Source organism: Erpetoichthys calabaricus, chromosome 8, assembly GCF_900747795.2.
Source record: "Erpetoichthys calabaricus chromosome 8, fErpCal1.3, whole genome shotgun sequence".
NCBI classification, from domain to species: domain Eukaryota; kingdom Metazoa; phylum Chordata; class Cladistia; order Polypteriformes; family Polypteridae; genus Erpetoichthys; species Erpetoichthys calabaricus.
Genome location: NC_041401.2, coordinates 108900828 through 108927363, shown reverse-complemented (window position 1 = coordinate 108927363; position 26536 = coordinate 108900828). Strand labels below are relative to the sequence as shown.

General features: G+C 37.1%; 1 protein-coding gene across 1 annotated transcript in view; it reads right to left on the bottom strand.

Moving 5' to 3' along the window:
• cntnap5b (contactin associated protein family member 5b) overlaps positions 1 to 26536 on the bottom strand; it is a 544617-nt gene that overhangs the window by 104637 nt on the left and 413444 nt on the right. Inside the window, exon 13 of the mRNA XM_028807238.2 lies at positions 11461 to 11661. Coding sequence (XP_028663071.1) covers positions 11461 to 11661 — 201 coding nt within the window. The remainder of the gene's footprint in view (positions 1 to 11460; positions 11662 to 26536) is intronic.

The following is a 26536-nucleotide window of genomic DNA, read 5'->3' as shown; positions in this document are numbered from 1 at the left end:
CACACACACAGGAGCACGCGCATGCGAGAGAGAGAGAGCGAGAGAGGGAGGGACGCATAAGGTAGAGAAGGCTTGTTTTTGTTTTCAGTTCTGTGTATGGGTTCATAGCCTGCATTGTTGCAATGTTACTTTTCTTGGTGGTTTATTAAATTATGGATTTTTCAAATGTTCATTTTTTCCCCTGTGCTTAAAACTCATTCAAAAAAAGTGTTTTTAGCAAGCAGTTCCTAGCACTATAGCGCGAACTATTGCAGTGTTAGTTTTCTCTGTTGTTCAACGTTTTCTCAGTGTTATTCAATGTTTTTACATTTAGTTTACTACTACGCTGTGCATTCTATGGTATAATTAACTATATTTGTGCTTAAAAACTAAAAAATATATATATTTACATACAGTTTGTACTGTCTGGAATGGATTAATTGTATTTACATACAATCCTATGGGGGAAATTGCTTTGGTTCACGACCAACTCGGTTTACGACCAGAGTTTTGGAACGAATTGTGGTCGTGAACCAAGGGTCCACTGTATTCTGGGGAAGCAACCATGGGTGTCTCAGTACCTCCCCCGGGACGCTTGGTGGCACCCTCCCTGGCTGACGATGGTGCCACAGTTTCCCGCAGGGCTCCATGGGAGATGGAGTTCTCCACAGCCCTGTTGGAATCTGGGGTGGCCGCCAGGGGGTGATGCATGGGTCCCTTAGCTGGCCTGGACAATTGTACAGCCCCACCCAGAAGTGCAATCAGAAACAGGTGATCAAGCACCTGGAGCACTTCCGGGTGGGCTATAAAAAGGGCCAGCAACCACCACTCAGGAGCCAGAATCGGGAGGAAGATGACGAAGTTGACAGAGAGGAGTGGTGGTTCGAGAAAGAAGGGTTGTTTGTGCTTATTTGGACTGTGTTGTGCCTGTGGGGTTCACGGGGAAGACGTGTCCCACAGGTGAAGAAAATAAAAGTGTGTTTTTTACACATGCCTCTGAGTGAGTCTATGCCGGGTCGGGCGCTATACAGCGTCCAATTCACAATAGTTACTTGTACCCAGGAATGGTTGTGCAAACCTATGATAGCTACCACCAGGAACAATGGCAGAACCAGCAGTGATCCTTCAGCATCATATCAACCAAAAAACCTCATGCAAATATTTAAATTGTTGTGTTGCTTTCTGTTATTTATCTGTGTGTATTTTGTTAAATGCATCACGATATCTTAACGCACACTGTCTACACTGTTAAATTATGCAAAAAAAAAAAACGTTTTGCCATTTTGCACATTAACAAAATTGAATTTTATTTACTGGGTTTATATAATTTCTATGGTATTATATTTTTTTCTGTTAATCTGCAATCTTTTTTAATCTTTACTTTTTTTCTGTTTTCTTATCCAGTTATTTCATGTTGGCATTCTATACCACCACCACCACCTGGTCAGAGTCCTGTGCTGCCGCCTAGGATCTAAATGTTATCGGATACCTCAAGTTGTTACAAGACTACCTGTGTTGAATCCTCTAAAACAAAGTCTATTGAAAAAAACAATAAATGCTTATGTTAGGCTGAATGCCCAGTGGGGCCTAGGTGGTTTTTTGGCCTGGAACCCCCGCAGATTTGGCTTTTTTCTTTCTTTTTTTTAAAAAAAAGTATTGATTTTATTTTAAGAAAACAAAATTCAAGAAAATCATGTCAATCATGGCAAACAAGAATTCAACCCCCTGTCCAAAACTGGTGTTTTTCTTATTTTTTCTGGCTATATCACCCTACCATTGGACAGTCATTTAGAAACTTTAAAATTAACATTATTTATGTTTTGTATGCTATTTATTCATTATTATTCTTATTTAAATTTGACTTGTTTTCTTTTGCATGTAACTATTTCTTTGACATCTTGTAAGGCACTTTGAGCTAAATCCTTTGTATGGAAATGTACCTTAAATGTTGTTATTTTTAACATTTCTGTTCATTTTTTAGATTTGTATTCATATTAAAAAATATATGTCTAATTTTTGATTTTTGTTAAAATTAAAAACTAAACCCAGGTGATCTATTGTTTAAGTTATTTTCATTAAAATTTAAATGCAGATACCCACCTCTATTGTTTTGTGGAGGAGCGTTCACAGTAAACTAAGGCTTTTGGGTGTGAACTATCATTTTGTTTAATTAAAAAAATATCTATAAAAGCTGTTACTTAGCTGGGATTGGCTCAAGCAGACCCCCGTGACCCTGTAGTTAGGATGTAACAGGTTAGATAATGGATGGATGGATGTTACTTTTATATACACAAAATCCTGGAATTTTGCGGCTCTATTGGCATAAAATAAAAAAGGAACTTTTAATGATGCACATAATATTGGCTAATTCCCAAAAAACGTTTAAAATGAACAGAGATAAAAAAAAATGAATCAGCATTTTGAGCTCTACAGCCCTTCTGGTCTTCATGAATATCTTGGAAAAGGATAAACCCGTGGCCTTATGGTGTGCTCCATCTAAGTATTTTATTTGGGCTGAGGTGCTTGTAGTTAATGAAATAATTAAACTAAGAATCTCTTCAAACAAAATGTTTGCTTTATTGAAAACAAAGCAAAGTTTAATTTAAATGTTTAAATGTAAATAGTTTGAATAAAACAAAAGGAAAAAAATCTTTTTTATGGAAAATAAAGAACACTTTTCTCAAAGATGTTAAGGATCTGAAGCTAGAAAGTGAGCTACACCATTTTATATAACGTTAATATGGTGATGTCACATATAGCAAAGTGATAATGTCACATATGTCTATGTTGTGTTACAGAGACAGGACCATGGCAAAATGGTTTGAGACTTCCAAAACAAGCTCAAAAAGCAGGCCGGGACTGCCACTCGCCAGCCACACAGAGGCCCAACCAATGTGGTAATCTTTTGCTAACTGCAATGTGCAGGCTGTGGCCTTCCCAGGCCTAACAACAGGGTAGCTCGCTTTAAGAGATGAAAGTATGCACTAAAGTCCCAATCTGAACAAAAATGCCTTACATGGGGAACCGCCAACCTGCGACTTGTTTAGAGATCTCAAAAAAGGAATTCTTATAAACCGAGAAATTACTTAAAGAAAACCAAACAGAAGCACAATTAGAAAATCAAGCTGTAAAAAGAATTTGCTTAAAGGGCAATTCAAAACAAATAAGTTTCAATACCCAATTCAATCTTTAAGATCCAGAAAACAGTAAATCTATACAAGGAGCAATACATACAATAATTTCCAAACACAAACTCAATCATCTGCTGCTGACGTTCTCTCACTGGCTCAATATATAACCAGAGTGAGATCCCAGCAACAGTGGTGTCAGGGTGGCCCTGCCTCCTGGGGCTCCACCCACAAAGTACACAGATCTTCTAAAAGGACAGTTAAAAGAAAGTACATAAATATGACATAAATTACATAAAATATTAAAATAATTTAAAAAAACAACAATAAAGCAGCAAATAAAAATAAACCAGGGAATAAGCCCTGGTGGAAACATAGCAGTCATAACATGGCAACATAACATGTCAAGAATCTGAAAATGGTGGTAACTATGTCATAAAATGTCAAACAATGACATTATCAAATTTGCAGACAGACTTTGAATATTCCAAATAAGTAGCTCTAGCAGTTAATTGGCTTTGCAAACTATTATCAAGGATTCATTTAAAAATTCAGCTCAATAGTATCTTTCATCTCAAAATTTGCTAGGAAAACAGAATACATTGGTGTGGTCTCAGGAAGCCATTTGACTTTCTTATCATACTATTTTATCCTGTTCCCATCCTTTATCATCTTAAAGAAAAAAAGACTTGAAATAAAGTTTGATGTGTTTAACATTGGCGTGGGTTCAGTTTTCTCACAACAGTTTCCAGATACTGGAAAGCTACATTCCTGTTCTTTTGTTCCTCAGAAATTGGATTCTGCTTAAACATTATGATGTTTGTAACAGATAATTTGGGGGCATTACGTTTAGATATGGGTATATTGCTGGAATCTGAGCTTCCCTTTGTAATTTAGAAATTCATAAAAGTTGTATGAATTTAAGGACAGCAAAACATTGAAATGCAAGACAGATTTGTTAATCGATGTTCAAAATTTGTTGTTTGTTAAAAAGAATGGCAAAGCAAACAAACTGTTTCACCAACTGAGGTTACAGAATGGAAAGAAGAACCAGAATTAATTACGAGAGATGGTTTCCACATTTTTATATTTTTGTTGGAAACGGTGAAGGCGGGAGGAGTTGTAATTGAGCATTAAAATGTTGGTATGATGTTGGGAAAATTGCATTGCAAACAAAGGTGACTATGTAGAAAAGAAGAAATTGATGAGTTGGAAAGAGTGTTTTAATCTTGGTTTTGGAACCACATATTCAGAACTATGAACTTTTTGCACTCTTGTACTTTGTATTTGTAATTTTTTACATTATTTTATCATTATTCAGATGTACTGTTTAAAGTCAATGCACATCTTGTTGTAAATGTGGTGGAGCACATCTCTTGACAACTGTGTTATCAGATGTTTTTCTCAAATCTTTTTTAACCTTTTCTTATTAGCAAAAGCTAAAAAACGCCCTTCCAATAAGACATCAGGACATTTGTTGTTAAAAGAAAGATTCCTGTGTGCTGTTTTGGGCTTAAACAAACAATTCTCTGACCACTTTTGGTATTCTGACCTATGCCTCTGCCTGTGCCTTTTGTCTTTTCATTTCCTGGTTGGTATTCTTACTCGGTATATTCCATTGAAATATTAATGGTTAGTTTTAGCCACTCAAGATGATTCCCACCCCTGAAGCAAAAGTTCCTGAGGATTTATTTTTTGTAAAAATATAAAAATATATGTGACATGATCTTTTACTTTACAGTCAAAATTCTTTCATTTCTGGGCATCCAGGTATCTCTAGAACCAAACAAATTCATTTCTAGGCATTTTTGGTTGTTAAATATTTATCGGGATATTATATACAGTCATAAGGCTTGCCAGAAATGTAGCTGTTCAAAATCTAGCTCTGGTGTTGGTTTATTACGATGTTTGCCACCTAATAATGGACCATAGGAACTCATTACAATGGGTTTGATCACAGAATAGAAAAAATTTTATTGTGATTATTTTAAACATTGTACAGTGGAACCTCAGTTCACGAACGTCTCGGTACACGTACAAATCAGTTTACGACCAAAAAGTTTGCCAAACATTTGCCTCGGTTCACGACCACACACTCGGTATACGAACAACCCAGTTTCCCTTTTGGTCTGTGCGCGCCGATGATTTCCGCATGTGTTGCATTGTTCTCGGTCAGACGTGTGTGCTTGCACGTGCGTGCATGCTTTCGCTGTGAACTCTTTGTGCTCTATTTCATTTCCCTTCCGGTTCGTACGCGCCGATTACTGTATTTAAGCACGTGTTCAGCCTCTCCCTGTTCATTGTTCTCAGACAGACGTGCGTGCTTTACCTGTGAACTCTTTGTGCTCTACAGTATTTCGTGTGCTTTTGCAGTTAACCATGGCTTCTAAGCAAGTGAAGAGTGGTGAGAAGAAAGTTTTGCAGAAAATTGAAATCGAAGTAAAGAAAGAAATTATTGAAAAGTATGAGCATGGCGTTCGTGTTACTGATCTTACCGTCGAGTACAAGAAGTCAAAATCGTAGATTTTGACTATTCTAAAGCAGAAAGAATCTATTAAAAGTAGCTGATGTTGCAAAAGGAGTTACAGCGTTAACCAGGCAGAGGCCTCAAGTGCTGGAAGAGGTGGAAAAACTGTTGCTAGTGTGGCTGAACAAGAAGCAACTTGCAGGGGATAGCGTAAGCGAGGCGATGTTATGCGAGAAAGCCAGGAAGATTCATGGTGATTTGCTGCAAAACTATCCTTCTATGAGTGGCGAAAGTGAGGAATTTAAAGACATGTGGAGGATGGTTTGAAACGTTTCGCAAGAGAAGTGGCATTCATAGTGTGGTAAGGCATGGAGAGGCTGCTAGTTCTGACGCTGAAGCTGCGAAAGAATTCGTGAAAAATTTCATAAAATTAGTGGAGGATGAAGGCTACATCCCGCAACAAGTCTTCAACTGCGACGAGACCGGATTGTTCTCCACCCAGTTCCTCCTCACTTCATGCCAGAACTCAACACATGCAAGGTTAGTTTTCTTGGTGGTTTATGGTTAGTTTTTGTATTACAGATTTTTCAAATGTTCATTTTTCGGTTCATAGCATGAATCGTTGCAATGTTACTTTTCTCTTTTTTCAAATGTTCCTTTTTTTCCCCTGTGCTTAAAACTCATTTAAAAAGAGTGTTTACAGCGATCGGGTTGTAATGCTATTAGCGTGAACTCCTGCAATGTTATTTTCTTGGTTGCTTATGGTTGGCTTCTAAATAAAGTTCGGATTTGTTCAAATGTTCCTTTTTTCCCCCTGTGCTTAAAACTCATTTAAAGAGTATTTACAGCGATCAGGTCATAAGGCTTACAGTATAGCGCAAACTCTTGCAATGTTTTCTCTGTTATTCAATGTTTTTACATTTAGTTTACTATTATGTTGTGCATTCTATGGTTTAATTAACTATATTTGTGCTTAAAAACTTAAAAAATATATATATTTGCATACAGTTCGTATGGTCTGGAACGGATTAATTGTATTTACATACAATCCTATGGGGGAAATTGCTTCGGTTCACAACCAAATCGGTTTACGACCAGAGTTTTGGAACGAATTATGGTCCAGAGTTTTTCAATGGTGGAGTGGTGACTCTGAGGCTAGGGATCTGCACTGGCAAGCAGAATCCCGTAAATGCAAAAAGTGACTCCACTTTATTGGGTCCTTGAGCAAGGCCCTTAACCTGTAATTGGTCCGTCTTGGGTATGACGTTAATCTGCATCCAGGCTTGCAATTAGGCCCTCCAACCTGTAGGGAAAAACCTGGGAGTTGGTGGCAGAATTGGCACTCCACCCACCGTAAAAAATCTCACACTGTTCCACTATATCTGAACTAGTGTGGTGCACTCGGGTCCTAATCTGGGATCCTGAGTTGGTTTGTCATGTGGTGGGTGCGGCAATGTGCTGTATCAATGCATGCTCATAACCTCTCTCTCTCTTATGCCATTGATTTTGTGTTAAATAGGAGCTAGCTATCCTAAGAAGCTACTCAGTCTTTCCATGTAGGATCAGGTGGATGAAACAGCCTCTTATTGTGGTTTGAGTTTTTTTCTGAAATACTTCACCTTTTTGTGAGCTCTTGAACTAATTTTGGAGTTTTTTTTAGTTGAACCAACAGCTACTACAACAAAGTAGTCTGTCATAAAAGACAGCCCTATTTCTGCAAAATTATACATGATTATTCAGGAAATCCAATAATTTTATTTTCAACTATTGATTGTCTTCTAAACCTAGCTCAGTTGATGAAATGCCCCATACACACTTCTAGTAAAACCTGTGAGGTTTTGCCACATTTTTTAAACAACATAAATTATATTAGATGGGAAATAATATATTCCTCCAGAGTTAATCCTGTTGAACCTCAGCATGTTTACTTCTTAATTAAATTCTTTCACTGAAATAGATGTATTGAAGTCTGTAGAATAATTATTCAACTAAAACCCTTCACTTGTGTCCTTGAACCAGTCCCACTCCTAACAGACTTTTTCAAAGTAAAAATCTCCATTATGTTTATTGATAGTATACTTGACCTAGTTAACTTGTCATTAGACAAACCCAGATTGTCTTAACCAGGGGTCCCCAACTCCAGTCCTGGAGGGCACCAGTGGCTGCAGGTTTTCATTCTAACCCTTTTCTTAATTAGTGACCTGTTTGTCACTATGTTTGTCAAATTAATTTTAGTCGACTTGCTCTTGAAGACTCAGACCCCTTAATTGTTTCTTTTTTCCTTAATTAGCAGCCAAACAATAATGAGATAAAATGAGCCAAAACACGACCAGCAAACTGTGTTGATCATACAATATTTGAAAATAAAAAAGGTGAAGGTCTCAGGAATGCTGTTCTGCTCAGGTCCCCAAAACATTTTAACAGTGCTCTTAGAAAAGAGAAAATCAATAATTTCATAAATGTATGGTATTGCACAATGAGAGCAGCCACCAGCCATGGAATTAAAGAATGGATTTAATTAATAACAAGAATCGGCACCTAATTAAGCAACTGTTTGGAGTGAAATTGGTTGGAGTTTCAGGCCCTGACTTAGTTGGTCTTCTGTTGGCTCACTCACTTCACGTTTCATTTCTGTTTGGGTGCCGTTTAAAGAAAGAAATGAAGCAATTCAGAGGAACGATGAAGAAACTCAGGGGAACAAATCTTAAAAAAACAAGTCAATTAAAATTAATTCTAAAGAAGTTAATTAGCAGCAAAAACAGTGCACAAATTATAAAAGGGGTTAGAATGAAAATCTGCAGCCACTGGGGCTCTCCAGCACTGGAGTTGGAGACCCCTGGTCTAAACAATGCTGTAGTTTAACCCCTGTTCAATAAAATAATCTAGACTCCTCTGTCTTTGACAGCTTAGACCTATTTCTGACCTTTCTTTTTAAGTAAAATTCTAAAAAAATAAACAGTTTTCAGGTCTTAGAACAAATCATAGTATAGAGACTGCATTGGCTAAGATATTAAATGACTTGCAGGTAAATGTGGGCAGAGGCCACATATTGAGTAAAGCATTTGACACCATAGATCACAGTATTCTTATAAATCGCCTTAGTCAATGGGGTCAGTGTCTTAAATTGGTGGCAGTCTTATTTAACAGGTAGAAGATTCTTTGTTAGACCAGTTAGACCAATACTTACATTGCAGAAGCAACACTGTATAAAACTGAATATTATGTATGTATTTTTCTAAAACATTGTTTCAATGTTACATGAAAAAATATGAAAAACTGTCACTTTGCAAGTCTACAAAGAATTTTTGTTTAGAAATAGGAGCATATTGATGTGCCTAGGAGTCAGTCAGGTGCACAGCCTACTAACTATTGGGGCTTCCACATACTTCAGTGGACATGAACGATGTTAGGACTTATTGGCATACTAAAAAAGATTGTTTGCCAGAAGCAGAAGATATGCTGCGGAGTGTTCCAAAAAAAAAATTGTGATAGGGAAATGAAGCAAGAAAACTGCTAGATAGTGTAATTCCTTTCAACCCTGCTTGCTAGCTTGCAAAAGGCAGCTAAAACTGCAACCCTTTGGGCCATTTTGCAAGCTCAACTAACTTTTACGGACATCAGAAATGAGCTCCTACCTTAAACAGGATACTCCCAGCAGACAATAAAAAAAAAAAAAAAAAAAAAACAAAACAAACACACACACAAAACCATAAAGCAGAAACTGTACAAATAACAAGCACACTGATGCAAAAGATCATTATAAAGATAGCATCAAACTCTGTTTAAAAATCAGACAAAGTTCAAGATTAGTTCATCCCTCTGTTGCTTGTGTTTTGTAATGTTCACAAAAAATCAGCAATTAGCTTTAATGTGCTAGAAACAATCAGGCACAGGTGTGTGCACTTGTCAGAGACGTCAGAACGGCATTAAGTAGGCAAAGAAGACAGCAGAAATGCAGTCAGTAAAAGCATGCATACAGAATCTTGTTCCACTGACTGAAACCTCACACACGCTTACATACAGTATAAGGCAGAAGGCTTCCCTTTCATACTTTATACTTCATACTGCATTTTAAGTTCTTACTGTTGCACAAGGTGTTCCACAGCACACACATAGTCAACACAGATACATCAGCATGGATCCACTCACAGAAAAAGTATAAAATTGATGTGGGGAGCCAAGAAAAACTACTGTTCTCCTAGCTCCAATGTTGATTGGGTTAAATGAATGCTTTACTGCAACTTGTGCTTATGGGGTGGGTAAATTAGCAGTCATGATGATTTGTGTGTTATCATGAACACTCGCAACCACTCAGCCTCTGGCTTCTACTTGCTCAAATATTTTTCTGTATTGCTGATGATAGTACTTTTTGATGGGATGTGGTACCCTGGTTCAAGAAAAATGATTCATTGATTTGTAATTGAGTCCATTATTAGACAGTTTATAGTGGACCTTGTCATTTAATGAAAATATTCTTAAAGTTGCAGGCAGAGATAGATAGATAGATAGATAGATAGATAGATAGATAGATAGATAGATAGATAGATAGATAGATAGATAGATAGATAGATAGATAGATAGATAGATAGATAATACTTTATTTATTCCAAGGTGTAATTTAGCTTTTAGAATAGCACAAGATATACAGAAAAAGAAAAGCTGAGAAGTAGCATGTTTTTTCTTTTTAAACTGGACTCCATGATATAGACTGTTAACATTACTCTAATCTAATCTTTACAAAGTTATATAGCCTTTTCATCCAGATCCAAAACCTGGCACTACTGGAAATATTTACTTATCTGGAAATATTGTAACGCCCTAGCCAGGTTGAATACCTTTTGGAGTGACTGTTGGGTCCGAATTAGGGAGGGCGGAATACTGTGTGGAGGACTGACAGCGGGGGTATGATTGACGGAGAAAGGGGGGGGCAGTACCCGCGATGGGAGGAAGGTTGAGAGGTTTGTTGGAGGAGGGGCTAAAAGGTTGTGTTGTGGGGTTACAAAGTCAGCATTTTTCTTTTTCTGTTTTTGCATTTCTTTAACGGCGTCTCTCAGGACCACAAATATGCGAGAAATATAGGAGAATGTAAATAGTTCAAAGTCAAAGACGTTCATTTTTTTCACTGTTACAACCCTGTGTTTTTTTTCTTCTTTACTGTTCAAGTAAACTGTTTTGTGAGCTTTACTTCTTCTGGTTTTTTTCTTCTTTTCGAACGTGACACGGAGGTCTCTACAATATTGTTAGATTCGTTCACACAGAGAGTTGGATTCAAACACAGGACCCTGAAACTGTGGCCATATTAGCCAATGTACATTCAACAACAAAGCAAACATTATTTTTCTTACGTATATAGTGAACAAGCATTTCAAAGTATTTTACATGTGCATATATTTAGAGAAATTATTGTACATGTGTGTTTTTTAAGTTTGGATCACAGTCAAGTAATACAGGGAACTGAACCAGTTACCTCACAGTTTACCGATCAGTGAATTGTCTGGTAGATAACATTGCAAACCAACTGCACAGTTGCCAGAAGCCCCAAAATGAATGGCACTTCTGGGCTTTTAATGGCGTAAAATATACACAAGAGATAATATGACCATTATCTTGGTTTAAAACCAGAGAAGGAGCCAATCAGCTGTTTTATAATAACATGCAGTATGATCACTGAACTGTGTATAGTGTCTTTTCTATTTATACAAATAAAAACAAAAATACTTCTTCAAATATATTTTTAAATAACTTGCTTTAACTGAAAATATCACATCTGAATATACTGCATGTTTTCTTATTCATTTTATCTTATAAACATGCTTTCAAGCTTTTAGCAGACTATTGACTTTTAGGCAATGGTAACTAACATACACCAAGCCTTAACATTCTTACCTTGTGTATTAAGCAGACGGGATTTCCAGCAGCGGTACATGATCTCCTGTTCGCAGTGCTCAGCTGCCGACACCACAGCCTGTAGCTGCTCCCGACTTGTACTGTAGTTAAACTGCATGGTATACGGCCTCTCTGGGTTAGATCCCTGAACTCTGGTAAATGCCATGTTGTGGTGATTCATTACAGTCCAGATTTTGTCTTCTACAAGAGAAAAAAAACCATAAATTCTTTTAGAAGACCTTTAGAAATTTGAATTTATGCTAGATACAAATGATTACTTAAGTTTTCATCAAGGTTTTAGGTGATAAACACACACAAATGTGTTTTGTGTACAGCTAAAATGTATCATTGAAAGCATGTGCCATGATAATTCCAACAGTTAACTGTTGGAAGTAAAATAACTGTAAAAACTCTTATTCATTTTTGATAGATATTCATACATATACACAGTTACAGCAGGTGTCTGTCTTATTTTTAAATTCTAGACCAAATCATGCCTTGTGACACACCACACCTTGTAATGACATGGCCAAATTTTCCCCTAGGGATAAATAAAGTTTTATCTATCTATCTATCTATCTATCTATCTATCTATCTATCTATCTATCTATCTATCTATCTATCTATCTATCTATCTATCTATCTATCTATCTATCTATCTATCTATCTATCTATCTATCTATCTATCTATCTATCTATCTATCATGTGACATTCACACGATCACTTCCTAGTAGTGTTCATCACCAAATGGTAACAGTAAATAAATTAATACATGCTACACTTGAGATTTAAATTTACTGCTATGGATCCTTTGGACAAATTTCAGTTATTTTTTATATCGTAAACTGAATGCTTCAAGTGTCAAGTGAAGTGTTGCCAGACAAAACAAGTCTTACAAGGGTAAGATTATTTCTTATTATGATAAAAATGTTAGTTTTGCTTTGGCAATACTTCCTAATATGCAACTCACACAAAAGTGTGAAGCTATGGGGTCCGACTCCCACCCACCCTCTTTTCTCTATTGTTAGTTCCTCCTCCCCTCTCATTGTGTCAGTATCAATTCTCAACTCTTTGCCTTGTAAGTCCTCTTATAAACCCATTCTCCTCATTACTCAGTGGTCTTCTGTTCTCACTCTATGTTCACCTCTCTGATGGTTAACATCATCTTAAAAATTATATATTCCTTTAGGAATCCTAACCAACACTTTGCTCTTTTTAAATATGCACAGGCATTATTTCATTCTTTACAAACTACACTTAATGGACATTGGCCCAGATCCTCTCTGTCATGCACATGTACTGGTTTTGTCCTCATATTTAAGCTTCCTAATCTAGAAGTTCTTATCACTTTCTTTGATGTTTTCATCTTCAACTTCACATTTACCACAAATTCTTATTCTCATAGACCTCTCACCAACATAAATTTATTTGCTGTGACACAGAAGCTCTTAAAATCCTCCTTTCTTCTAAAACAGATAACTTTGAAGCACTGGCCAACTTCATTCTACAATTTGATTCTCCTGGAACTTTCAGCATTTTTTAATTAATGAAGCATCGAGTCAATCCATTCAAAACTCTTATTCTTCCCTGGTCAGCCAAGTGCATTCTGGGACTAAAGGGCATGCCTTAGTCTTAGTTAAACCTCTTTAGTCTTAAGTAGAAGAAGCTATGTGTGACATTATACAGGTCTTCAAAATTCTCAAATACATTCATAAAGAAACCCAACATCTAAAAGCTGAAACAGTGCATCATGTATTTAAGGACGCAGGCAGAAATTAAAAGTAAATGTATTTAAGGCTGAAACCAGATCGTTATGGGAATCTAGAACAAACTACCAAGTCACTTAGTCTGAAGCAGAAACCTTAAGTTTTAAAAAGTACATGAATGAGATATTGGGACAAGTTAGCTATTAGTTAACCAAATGAACCTGCTGGTCCTAATTTGTAAAACTCCTTACCTCCTTATGTAAATCTTTTATTGCTATAAATATATCATCTGTTGGCTTCTTTAGCTGGGTATGGCAATGTGTTGAGATGGCATTGTTGCCGTTCCTGATGGTATGGCACTAAAATTTGGAATAGGTTTGTACTATTTAGGTTGACTATTTCTCACATGAAGTAATTTCTTGCTATTACGTAGTGATCTTTTAAAGGTGTGTTCACATAAAAGCAATTACTGTCGTTTTCATGTCTGCATGTCTCTCTATTCATCTCTATTTGCCTCTGTGCATGAAACAACTCCATTCCCAGTGGAACGGATTTGTTATAATTTAGCAGTTATTTTTCAAAAAAAGTTTATTAGGAAAGCTCAATTTTTGTTAAGATATCTCAAATAGAGTACGCTGAACACATTTTTAAAAGTAAAAAAAATCTCATTTAAGAGGCATGAATGAATTTTCTTAAACTAAAAAAATTAAAAAACCGAAACACACCTGGTTGTGACCTCTGTTACTGATTTATTTACTATTTCAAATTTACTTGAGGTTATTTCAACTTGTATAATTTCTTTTTAATTTTTTTAACTTCTGATGGCAAAGCAAATCTGGTTACTGAAATGTACAAACCTCTGCCATAACAGCTCATTTCCTCTTTTGCTTTCAAACAAAAATAAATTACTTAATTTATCTAGAAATGAATAGATGAGGAAAGGAGCTCCCTAAAACCTCTTTTATACTTGACGTATCCCTGTTGAGCTGTTGTCAGATTTGGACACAAGCTTCTGTGTACAGCAGGCACACTGCATTCTCACCGTGTGTTGTATACAGTAATTTTTTCTAACAAGGCAGGAAACCAAACCCCGGGCAGGGTGCCAGCCCACCGCAGCATTGTGTTTGTCTTTAAAACTTTTATGGTAAGAAATATGAACTACAATTAGCAATTTATGTATCACTTGAGTTGGAATTTGGTATCTATGGAAGTTATTACAGTCAATACAAGCTTAGTTCATCCATCCATCCATTTTTCACCCCACTGAATGCGAACCCAGGTCCCCAGGTCTCCCAACTGCGAGGCAGCAGCGCTACCCACTGCACCACCGTGCCGCCCAGCTTAGTTCAGCTCAACTTTTAACTACATGGTATTGTATGTAATTTTATGTATTCTTCTAATACATGTAATTACATTCTATTATCACTGTTATTTTTAAATGTGATGTATTGTTATTAAAACATTTAATAAACAAAAATGTGAGATGTATCTCTTCAATCTGCGGTGGGCTGGCGCCCTGCCCGGGGTTTGTTCCTGCCTTGTGCCCTGTGCTGGCTAGGATTGATTCCAGCAGACCCCCGTGACCCCATGTTAGGATATAGCAGGTTGGATAACGGATGGATGGATATCTCTTCGATGAAGTTAATAAACAAAAATGAAAAAGGCTTGAGGGTTACAAAACAGTGTATTAAGCTTCCAAATGCACCTGAATGTGAAGCCTTGCATATGCTGTATTTTCTGTCATATTTGATTATATTAATACATTTTCGATCACAAAAAGTATTTGCAATAGCAAACCATACAGTGTATAATGTATGCCATATATTAATTTTATGTTCAAAAATATTATTAGAAAATACTTGACTGATTTTGGCAAAACCATCTATTTATCAATTTAGTGAATGGGTTTAATCTAATTATAGAGTCATAGTGAACTAGAGCATATCTCAACAGCTTCAGGCACAAGACAGGAACCAACCTTGGACAGGTACCAGGGTATCAAAGTACACTCCCATGCACACACACACCAAATAACCTAATCTCCATACCATATTCAAGGATTTCAGAAGACAATAGAGTGTTCAGGGAAAAATGCACACAAATATGGTGGACAAGACCCTAACTTCACATGGAGTATGTCTAGGCCAGGATTTGAATGCAATCTCCTGGAGCTTTTAGGATGCATTTAAAAAAATAAAATATATAAAACATTTAACCTAACATAAGCACTTTAAAAGTATGAGGCATATCACCACCATTTATGCATCTTTAATAGTGCACATGTTGAGGGTTATGATTTCATAACTTATGTCACTTTTTATCTTTCTTGGATGAATCAATCTTTATTTTTCTTACTATCTTTTCATAGCAATCATATTATAATATGTTAATGAAGAACATCAGAGGGTGGCACGGTGGCGCAGTGGGTAACGCTGCTGCCTCGCAGTTGGGAGACCTGGGGACCTGGGTTCGCTTCCCGGGTCCTCCCTGCATGGAGTTTGCATGTTGTCTACATGGGTTTCCTCCGGGCACTCCGGTTTCCTCCCACAGTCCAAAGACATGCAGGTTAGGTGGATTGGCGATTATAAATTGGCCCGAGTGTGTGGGTGTGTTTGTTTGTGTCCTGCGGTGGGTTGGCACCCTGCCCAGGATTGGTTCCTGCCTTGTGCCCTGTGTTGGCTGGGATTGGCTCCAGCAGACCCCCGTGACCCTGTGTTCAGATTCAGCGGGTTGGAAAATGGATGGATGGAGAACGTCAGAGGAGAGAATATGTATGCAATTTATAAATGTTAATACTTCATTTCACAGCTAATACAGTTCTTTTCCATGAGCTTTTTTTTTACTGTTATTTGAAATAATAAAAACAATAGAAATTGTCACTTTGCACGCATCATTTTGATGCAGCAGCAGCATTGTGTATGCTTATTTGAGGTATTATGTGTAAGAAAAAGTGCGAACATTTAAGAAACTTTGCATTGTTAGTAGAACTTCTGCTCTTTTCAGTGAAGGTCTAACAGTACAGCACACCTTGTGTCACATATGTGACAGCCTTAGCCTCATTAAATGAATAAATGTCAAATTACAGAACAGAATCTACATTTGTTCAGATTTGTTTTTACAAGTTTCAAGGAAATTAATTTTAACTCATGGTCGTTAGAAGAACAACATTTAAAAAGCTGCCTTCTGCTGGCCTGAACTATCCTAAAACTAATGGCAGTTCAGTCCTAATCTATAGACACTGACATACAAAGCAGGAATAGTGAAAAGTCCACATCCTCAGCAGGAGAGGGCACAAATGGAGGGACAATCCAGGACAGGACCACTAATTCTGCAAGCTTTAGTAATGTATCCTTATGCAATGGGACTTAATATTAATCTTTCTATGCTTCCATGTGAAGGGCCAACCACCAAATGAGACTTCCAAGCTTCACAGTTCTCCTATTCACTTTCAGGTAAATCCAGCTGTATTCTTTATTCATGAGATTCTAAATAATAAGAGAACAAGCTGGCACTTCTGATATTCTGTAAATTGGTTATAGCTTTTGCTTTTTCAAGGAGCTGCAGATGTTGCAGGCACCAGTTGCCTCAATTACTGTCTCTACTGTGTAACATGGAGCCATCACGTCAAGTGCCCCTAATTATACTGTAGATGGCACTGTCACAGCTACCTACTTCACCACACGTAACTAACTAGCTAAAGAAGAGGTTCTCTTTAACAGGTACGATGGTCTTCAATTGATGTCAGACTTTTCTACTTTGACAGCAGGGTAGTTACAACTAAATTGAACACTGAATGTTGTTATTAATGCACAGTATAGGTGGGGTGCTTTCTAGTGAAATCTCATAAAAACTACTATTAAAAAGTTAAATTAACATCACTTCATCTGCAAAGTGCTATTGTAAACTGAAATTCCCTAAGTCTTTCCCTGCAAGCCTCTCCAACAAACCAACAAAATATGTTATGAGGATAGATGGCATAAGGATGTGCAAATGTTATTTAAAAAAATGAAACACGTGAGTAAGCCACATGGCTAAAACATTTTCTTTAATTCTGAAGTCTGTTTACTCCAGTCAGTGGTTTCAGGGGCTGGAACACGTCACAGCATAAGGTGCAAGGCAGGAACCAAGCTAACATGGGGTGCCAGTCGTTCGCAGGGCACACTCATGCACACACTAACAGTATAATGGAGCCAGTTTAGATTCGGAAATGAAATACTGACATGTGCGTGTTAGAAGGAGCAAAAATCCTCTGTGGACTTGTAAAGGATCTGCAGACTCCAAACAGGCGGACACTGGGATGGTGTAGCAAGAAGGTTCTTTGTGACAAATGTAATTTGTGAAATTTATTTCACAAAGCCATGCAATTCAGCTGAGAAAGAGAGACTGCCAGGGAGATTGATAAATGACAGCTGTAAGTCCGGTTAGGGAGATAAGCAGAAAACATGTGGAGGACACAAGCAGGTTCTTTTAAAAGGTGCTGATGTCTGCTTGATCAATATAGTTAAAAAACCCAGAGTCTGTGAAAGTATTAATAACCAGCCAGTTCTTCTGGTAGTTGCCCATATCTAACATGAATTCTATGAATATGTAATGACAAGGATCCAGCACAACGTCAGAAGCATCTCACTAAGCCACCGACATTCCTTGATGCTGGACTGGACATCTGTGTGTCAGCATTCTCCCACTTGGCTGTGATGTCCCTTTACTTCTCTCCGGCCTGAATATGTATGTATGCAGGATTATGCATTATATTCTGGGAATGAATGTTATCTTTCAAAGCAAGTTAAATACATATATCTCTTTTTGTACCTTATTTCTCTCTTGTAATTATTTTCCATTATGGGTACAAAAGGAATGGTACTGGTTCTAGTCAATTCTGCATCAAGAAACACATCCCAGGGGAGAATGATCACCCCCTGCTGGATACAGATGGGAATTAAGTCTGGCATTCTGGAACTGTGAGACAGAAGCACTAAACACTGTGTCACTCGGACAAATGCATAAATTAAATCCTTGCACTACGGATTAAGGAGAGCAATACCATCTTGAAAACAGAAAGACGATAATTAAATTACAGATAGAACATTTGCCTGCAATCCATGTATCAGTTGTTTTATGGTAACTTTTTGAGGCTTCCAAAATAACATTAAGTAATTTCTTAAGAATGCGTTAGAAGGCACTGCTGACTCAAACACCACTTTCATTTCAGATTATCTTGTTTATAGCGCATAGATTTTTTCCCTCTTGAAGACAGTGTTTTTTTTTCCTTTTCACTGGCTGCACTAATATTCATTAAATTACTCCAATATCTGTTCAGATTAGCATGCCTGGCTTATTTTATACCTTACAAAAGAAAGCGGAAACCTTAACATATTGTGACAGGTTTGAATGGTTTCCCATAATGAAAACTTTATTTGGGTGTCATGTATGTGTAAGGGTCTTTTTGTATTTTTGTCTTTTATCATTTTACCTGTTTAGGTTTGTAGACCTCTGGACTTCAAACTGTTAATTAGTGCCAGCTCTAGTTTCTTAAAGTACAGAAATCAATGTGCTCACTCATCAGGCTTACTGCCTGTTGCTGTTGGCTATAGTTCCAGTAAAACTTATCGATTATGTATTTGTCTGGCAGCATTTGCTGTACTCAAGACAAAGATAAAGAGTATGCAGTATTGCTTTTTGTTTTAATATCAGATCATGTGAACTGATGCACTGTCAGTTTTCTATTTGTACCATTCTTCACCCACTGAGAAATAAAAAAAGACTATGGAAGAGTTTAACAAATTGCATGGTAAACAACAAAAAAATAATAAACATTAAATATATATGCTGATTATATCACAATGTCTTAAAGAATATGTGAAAATTGTGTGTGACCTCTGTATTTTTGTTGTGAAGAAAACCTGAAAAGATTGTGTTCCTCTGTATTTCTACATATGTTGTTTAAAGGAATGCTCCAACCATAAATCATCAATATGTCTGTTACTTATTCCTTGTTGTTTGCAGTGATGGTTAAGAAAGTTTTTTAATCTCATATTTTCATGTAGAATAGAGACAGCAAAATTCCTGATACAGCAGTCCTCAACGTGGACCCATCAAGAACAGCAGCAATCAATACCTAAACATCCATGAAAAAATTATAAACCCTCAAGTGCATGACATATAATATTATTTTAAAACACCCTTGCTTCAACACCCAACTGCCATAAGCTAATTTTAGAAAGTTACATTTGGACTGCAAAATACTGAAGGAGTGAAGTAATATCTATGGTACAGTATGTCATGAACAATCATATTTTAAGTCTGAAGAACAAGGGGACATCTATCCCCAGACAAGATAATAGACAGCTCACAGACCAGTGGCGTAGCTAGGGGCGGTCCGCCCCGGGCGGCAAATTTTTGGGTGCGACATTATTGGCCAAAGGGCTCAGAACACTTCACGTGTAAGCAGCAGGGTTCGGAAAAATATCACTCATGAATGAAAAAAAGTCAAATTCTCTGATTTTCATCCACAAATGCTTCAAAAATCATTTTCAGATGGTCCTTCTGTGACGGCATCAGACATGACAGTTGAAATTTATGAGGCAATAACAAAAATAAACAGAAACATTACACTGATAATAATTTCTAGGAAGATAAACAACTAATTCACAATGTATAATTTCGTTTCGTTAACAATCCGAATGCATTCTTGCTCATCCCCACCTATCACTTGTACACCACACCGGTTCTGGTTTTTGCAGCATAATTATATTAAACTAATAATCAGAACATGGCTTATCAGTGCGTCTATACTATATTCTTGTCTAGATGATGCTTATAAATAATTATATGTGAAAAAAATATTGCTGTTTCTCTGTATATAAATAAATCTATGCAAAATGTATCTTAATTTTTCTCTATACGTCATTTTAATTTTCTATTTAAATAGGTTAACATATTCAGATACGTTGAAGGATGGCAAATTGAAGCCCCACCCCACCCAGAGTGGCGCGAACTACTCTGGACCACCCTGATAGTTAAACCCTGATCCTGGCAATTCATTTAAAATAAATATGAGGTTATATAAAAAACATATTAGAAATTAAAAGTAACCAAATAAAACTAAGGACGCTCTTGGGCCATCAGTTCAAACGTGGACATCCTTAATTTACCTTAAAGTACCACATGCTCCTGTTAATGCAACATGGCAGTTTGAAGAAATCTAACAGAATAGCTTCCTTTAATCAGTTAGGTTCATTTACATATCATGAGTACAAATCATTTCAATGACACCGGTCAGCACACAGATAAATGTTATAATCTAAAAGCAACCCCCTGTCATTAAATATTACGTGACAAATGTCTATCTTGCACAATTTATTATTTTTCTCAACGTTTTGGTCAGAGCCAGGAATATTCTACAAGCAGTCTGCCATTTTTGTGATTCTTATTCTCTTGAAGGTGGACTTCTTTCACCTTCCTGTGAGTAGGTTGAACTTCGTGAATCATTTTTTTGTCAGTGACACTATTTTTCAGTGTTTGGTAGTATTAATGAAGTTATTTAAGTTTCCACCACATTCCTTAAGTACTTTTGCTAAGCCCACTCCTCTTCTGAAATAAATTGGCACCACCCGTCAGGACTGAAGTAAGCTGCAACTCTCTGTGACTCTACAATTTGATTCAGTGGGTTTAGCAAATGAAAGGATGGATATTAATTGCTTTGTAATTCACTTTATGATCATTCAAACAATAAAAGTGACTGATTTGCCGGGATTCAGCTTGCTGTCTCACTATACAATGAAAGTGCCTCCTATTGAGATTTCTGTCCATAAAGCTCTCTGATGTGGGCAGACAAAAGGAAGGGTCAAGTGTTCATTCTGACCTAATTTTGATTTTATTTTAAACAAACATTTGCAATGTTGTATTAATTGTATTTTTGACAGTGTTATATTTTTAAAATGTGATTCATGAATGCAATAAAACTCAAAAAATGGTGGATAAATAACTGTAGAAAATAACACATATGATATATGTCAGGCAGCTAATTTTTTTCTACCAAAATCAACTCTAACTTTGATAGTTTGTTTAAATCAGATGATCAAATTATACCTAATTAGTTGCCACATGTGTTTTTGTATTTTTTGGTAATAAAGCCATTTTAAATCACTATTTGATTGCTCTGTATAAAAGTCTTCACCACGAATCAATACAATGGTTGTCACTTGATGGCACAGTTTATACGTTTCACATCTCATACAGATCAGTCTTGCTCCTATACACTGTGTCACACTATTCAGCTTCTTGAGTAGTAGGTAGACCTGTTTGAAAAATAATTAGTTTTAATCATTGAGTAGAATATAATTCCCTGATGGAAATGAAGCATGATGGACCTGAAAGCTTGATGGACTGATTTAATACTAAAATTTTGTGTAGCTATGAATGCTCTAACTGTGAGGAGATACTGACTATCTTCCATTCTGTTATGACACAATGAGACACGGGAACAACACCACCAAAAGTGGATATTTCATTTTTAAGCACAGAGTTTGAATTTAAAGAGGTGCCAGAAGATGCCGGCAAAAAAATCTCAATCGTCTGTCTTTTATGCCTTTAACGCTTCTCCCCTATAATGGATTACTGCAGTTTCTCAAGGATTACAGCCTCTGGATTTGTGCTTGTGTCCTGTGTCCGATGTTTGCATAGTCTGATCAGAGTTGGTAAACGTCTTTGTCCGTAGAGCGTACCTAACTCCTGCAATTCTTCACTAATACCCCATCACAGGAACTAAGCGTGTTCGAATGGGGGAACCATCTAGTATCATAAGATACTTAAAAGCATTCTGAGTTTAACACAGTTATAAGAGTGGAGCTTATTCACTTCAGAAAAAATAGCTCCCAGTTTTCCTCAATGCAAATACACTAAGCAACAGTTAGTGCAGTACAGACATTTAAGTTCCTGGGCATTTCTATCTCCAACACAATGAAATGGAATAAACATACAAATAGCTTCACCAAAAAGCACAGCAGAGAATATACTTCCTGTGTCAGCTAGAAAATGTTCATGTTATTTAGACAACATTGGTTCACTTTTACAGAGCCAAGATCAAAAGCATCCACACCTCATCAGTCACTGTCAGGTTTGGCACAGCACACACTCGCTTCAAGAGAAAATTGCGACATGTCATCTCCTCTGCAAGGAAAGTTATCAGCTGCAGTCTTCCCGAAAATCTTCACAAGTCCAGAGGACAGAAGCAAGCAGAAAAAATTGTTGCTGATCCCACTCACCGTTGTCAACATCTGTTTAATAAGCTCTCGTCTGGAAACACCACTGGTTCCTCACATCCAAAACTGGCAAGAACCTAAACATCTTTTTTTCCTTGAGATGTTACACTAACTGAAATGCAGTATCTGTCATAGGTGAACTGTCTTTACTGCTGCCTCATGTAATTCACAGTAATGATAATAAATATCACTTTACCACATTCAGGGGTCATCCTCTGACATTGCTTTTACCTGAATCAACATCTCCTGCCTTCATAAAATATTAACCCTGTCTGACTTGTGTTGCATTTATGTGGAATTCCATTTATTGTGAAGTGTAAGTGCCACTTTCTTTTGACAAAATGCACTAAAACAAAATCCTTGATCATATTTGTACTTGGTGCTATACCTGGCATCGATTTTGATTTTTTTAAGATTTACAAGGGTTTTCATTAGTCTTATAATATTCTGTCTATATGCTACTACACATAACTGCAGTTTAGTTAACTAAGTTTTAGCATTACTGTAAGTCAAACAATTCATAGTCTTTGACTGATTCTTTATCTGCCTATTCCCTGCTATATTAAATATTTTTGTCAATATTACTGTCCAACGGCTTAAATGAACCTTTACCTGGCCTTTATACTACTGTAGTTTAACATTCATTGACTAACCGATGCCTTACTGATAGATCAGTGCCTCTCTGGTTCAATTGCAACCCTTCCCAGTAGTAAAGGTTCAAACTATTCCATCAACCTGTGCCCCTCTATCTTACACGAAAATGTATGTCATGTTGTTAAAGCCCCTGATCTCCTCAATCTTACTTAGAATGGTGTGTTGCACTGGCATTTATTCAGAGAACACCGCTCTGTCAGCTTTGCTCTTAAGATTAGTACAGAGCTCTCTAAGTTTGTAAGTCTACTCTTACTTACGTCATTTGTTCCAATGTCATTCCACTGCACCTCTTTACTGCAGGCCATCCACAATTCCAAGGATGTGTGCCAACTGTGCACTACAAAGGCAACACATTACGTAAGACTCCAAGAGATTCAAAGAAATATTATTTAAGGGTCCAGATGAAAATCTGTCAATATGTTTTGCTGTGGATTCACACCACAATCCACTCCAGCTTGCGTATTTGGTAACTGCCAGTAGTCAGACAAAAAATCAGAAATCAGTTCTCTTACACTGTAAGTTAATAGTAGAACTGTAATGGCCATCAGGCAGGAACTGATTTTAAGCACTGCAGGCAGAGAGCTTCCTAATAATGTCAGCTGAGCTCTCTTTCACTCAGGCCTCACCTTCATTGTGCAGCACCCCGCCCAACAGTGCAAATCCTGCCGACTACGTCAAGTGTTTGCTATGGACTCACACCACAAGCCAACCCAATATGCACATTTGCACTGTGGTAACTACTGGTGGTCAGCGATGAGCCCACAATGTCTGGTTCAGAAGAAGTTCTTTTATAGCATAAGATAATAGGACAGCTCTCAGGCTCATGCAAGGTTCGGGACTGCTTCTAAGCAGTGGAAGTGGAACACTTCTTGATGATGTCATCTGAGCATTTCTTTTTTGGAACTTTAGCATTACATTACAGTCTGCTCAGCATTGTTTAAAATTCTTATTTATCTTGTCATAAATAAAGCAGTTTTATCATACTAAGACTTTGATTTATGATGTTCGATGCTGTATGGAGTTGCATGTTGTGGCTTCGGGCCATTATACTGTATTACACCTGGGTGTATAACAGCCAGCCGTGGTTAGTCCTAGATTTAAATTCTGAGTTTATCCCATGGTAGACAGGCACCTTGATTGTAACTGGTTCCTGCTTTGAGTCTGATTTTATTTAGCTATGCTCAAGGCCCATGATGCCTCATTGAAGAATGTAGTGTGAGAAAGAATTGTATTTGATTGACTGATGTTAATGAATGAATGAATGAATGAATGAATTATCAACTGTGCTATTCATAATGAAACAAAAAATTAGACATTTCAATACACTGTCCCTTTATTATATTATTGTTGTGTGTAGATGTGTTTTCCTGCCCATTATTTTTATGAAAAGTAACTAAACCACACATGTTCTTAAGCAACAGAATAATACAATTTATTGTTATAGTGTATACAAGTATTACAGAAGTATAATACTGATGATATAGCAACACAAAAACATAAAACAAAGAAGAAGCTGCTCTTAACTCATTTTCTGTTCTCTGGAGTTTCTTCTGTTCCAACTTCCATGGCAAAACACTTGACATAGTCATGGCAGGATTTTGTTGATAATTTCAATTAAGTTAAATGTTTATGGATTTACAAATTGCAGTAATTTAAAGAAATTATGACTCCTAGGCAGGCACTTATGTATATGCTCTTGTCAATTGGCCATTATCTGCTGTTATTTTAATAGAAGACTGGCTGTTCAATTGGCTGGAGTTTCTTAATTGTTCCTTGGACTCGCTGGAGCAGATGTGCAGCTATGTCCCATTCAGTATACAGGTAAGCAGAGGTGTGCTTGGCTATTTATTTTCTAGCTCAGTGCTTCTTAAGTTCAGTCCCAGTGTAAAACTTAGCCTGTAGGTTATCATTGCAACAAGTGAGTCAGGCTTATGCCTAATTGATCTCACTGCTTAATTGATTGACCTCTTTTCTTCTCTTACTTTGCATTCAAAAAAATGCTCTGCTATGATATTTATATTTACATTCTGAATTCTGTTACTTCCAGCGATGCTTCTGAATTCAGAACTATTCATTTGTATACTGTTTAAGGGATGAATTGTTCTTTGTACCGATCTTGAGTGTGTGTACTTTTGGTAAAACTAGTTTTCAGCTGATGTGTCTTTGCTTTTGTATCAGTGTGAGACAAACATGATTTGTCTTAGATGGTCCTGTCACGTCCACCCTCGCACTCGAAGCATACACACTGCCTGGTCATGTGCCCGGTTGCAAGAGCAACTCATGGAGACCTGCCCACCAACTCTAAGACCATGGGATACCTCTCGCAAACTGTTTTACACGCTGCATACAATGATTCACATTCGCGACAAACAAACTGTTTTACACGCCGCATACAGCGATTCACATCTACGACAAACATGCTTCTTCTTAGATGGTCATGCCGCGTTCACCCTCGTTCTCGAAACATACACACTGCCTGGTCATGTGCCCACTCGCAAGAGCAACTCACAGAGACCTCCCACCAACTCTAAGACCATGGGATACCCATCGCAAACTGTTTTACACGCTACATACAGCGATTCACATCTGCGACAAACAAACTGTTTTACACGCTGCATACAGCGATTCACATCCGCGACAAACAAACTGTTTTACAATGGTTTGATAACAGCCATAAAATTATTGCATCTCAGCCAATCACAAGGAAATGTGGTATGAACCTCCAAGAAGGCAATAAATAACTATTCACAGAAGTTATCTAAAAACAATTTTACAAATTTGTTGTCCTAAATGTTCATATGTGGACATTGTCATGTGAAATAAAGCATTATTTCCTTTGCTTTCTCAATTTGTTGTCACACTTTGGTCTTCTTTAAACAGAGGTCAGTGGTAATAACTGGCGTATGGTCTCTGTACGCATGTCGTGACAATAGCTGCTCAGCTTTGCATTGAGTATGGTGGGACTGGGCATTGAACATTCATGCCTAAAGGAGCAAAAGATAATCCTATCGTAAAATACTGAGATGTCAGCAAACACGAAGAAACCTTGAAATGTGTCTCCACCAAAAAGCTAAATGCTCTGTGATGAATTTGCAGACCTGGCAGTTGGAGAGTTACCCTACTAATAGAGTTCCATGCTTACTTCAGCATTCTCATGTTAGTTTTCCGTTCTGCACATTCATCCTTATATATCTGACAGACCAGTATATATTTTCTGAATGCTTAAGGAAATGAAAATTAATGTTCTTAGTAAGGTTGATGCAGAGAAAGGGTGTAACAGAGTGAGGAATTCAATTTAATGAAGAGTGCAATAGCAGGCACCATGGTGGCCTAAACCTGCCGTGCTGATTTCAGCTCTGTTGGTGATTTTTGCTCATCTGATGAGTTTTCTCAGTCAACATAACAGGTCATATAGTGTGTGCAGGGGAGCCTGGCAGGATGATTTTAATTAAACC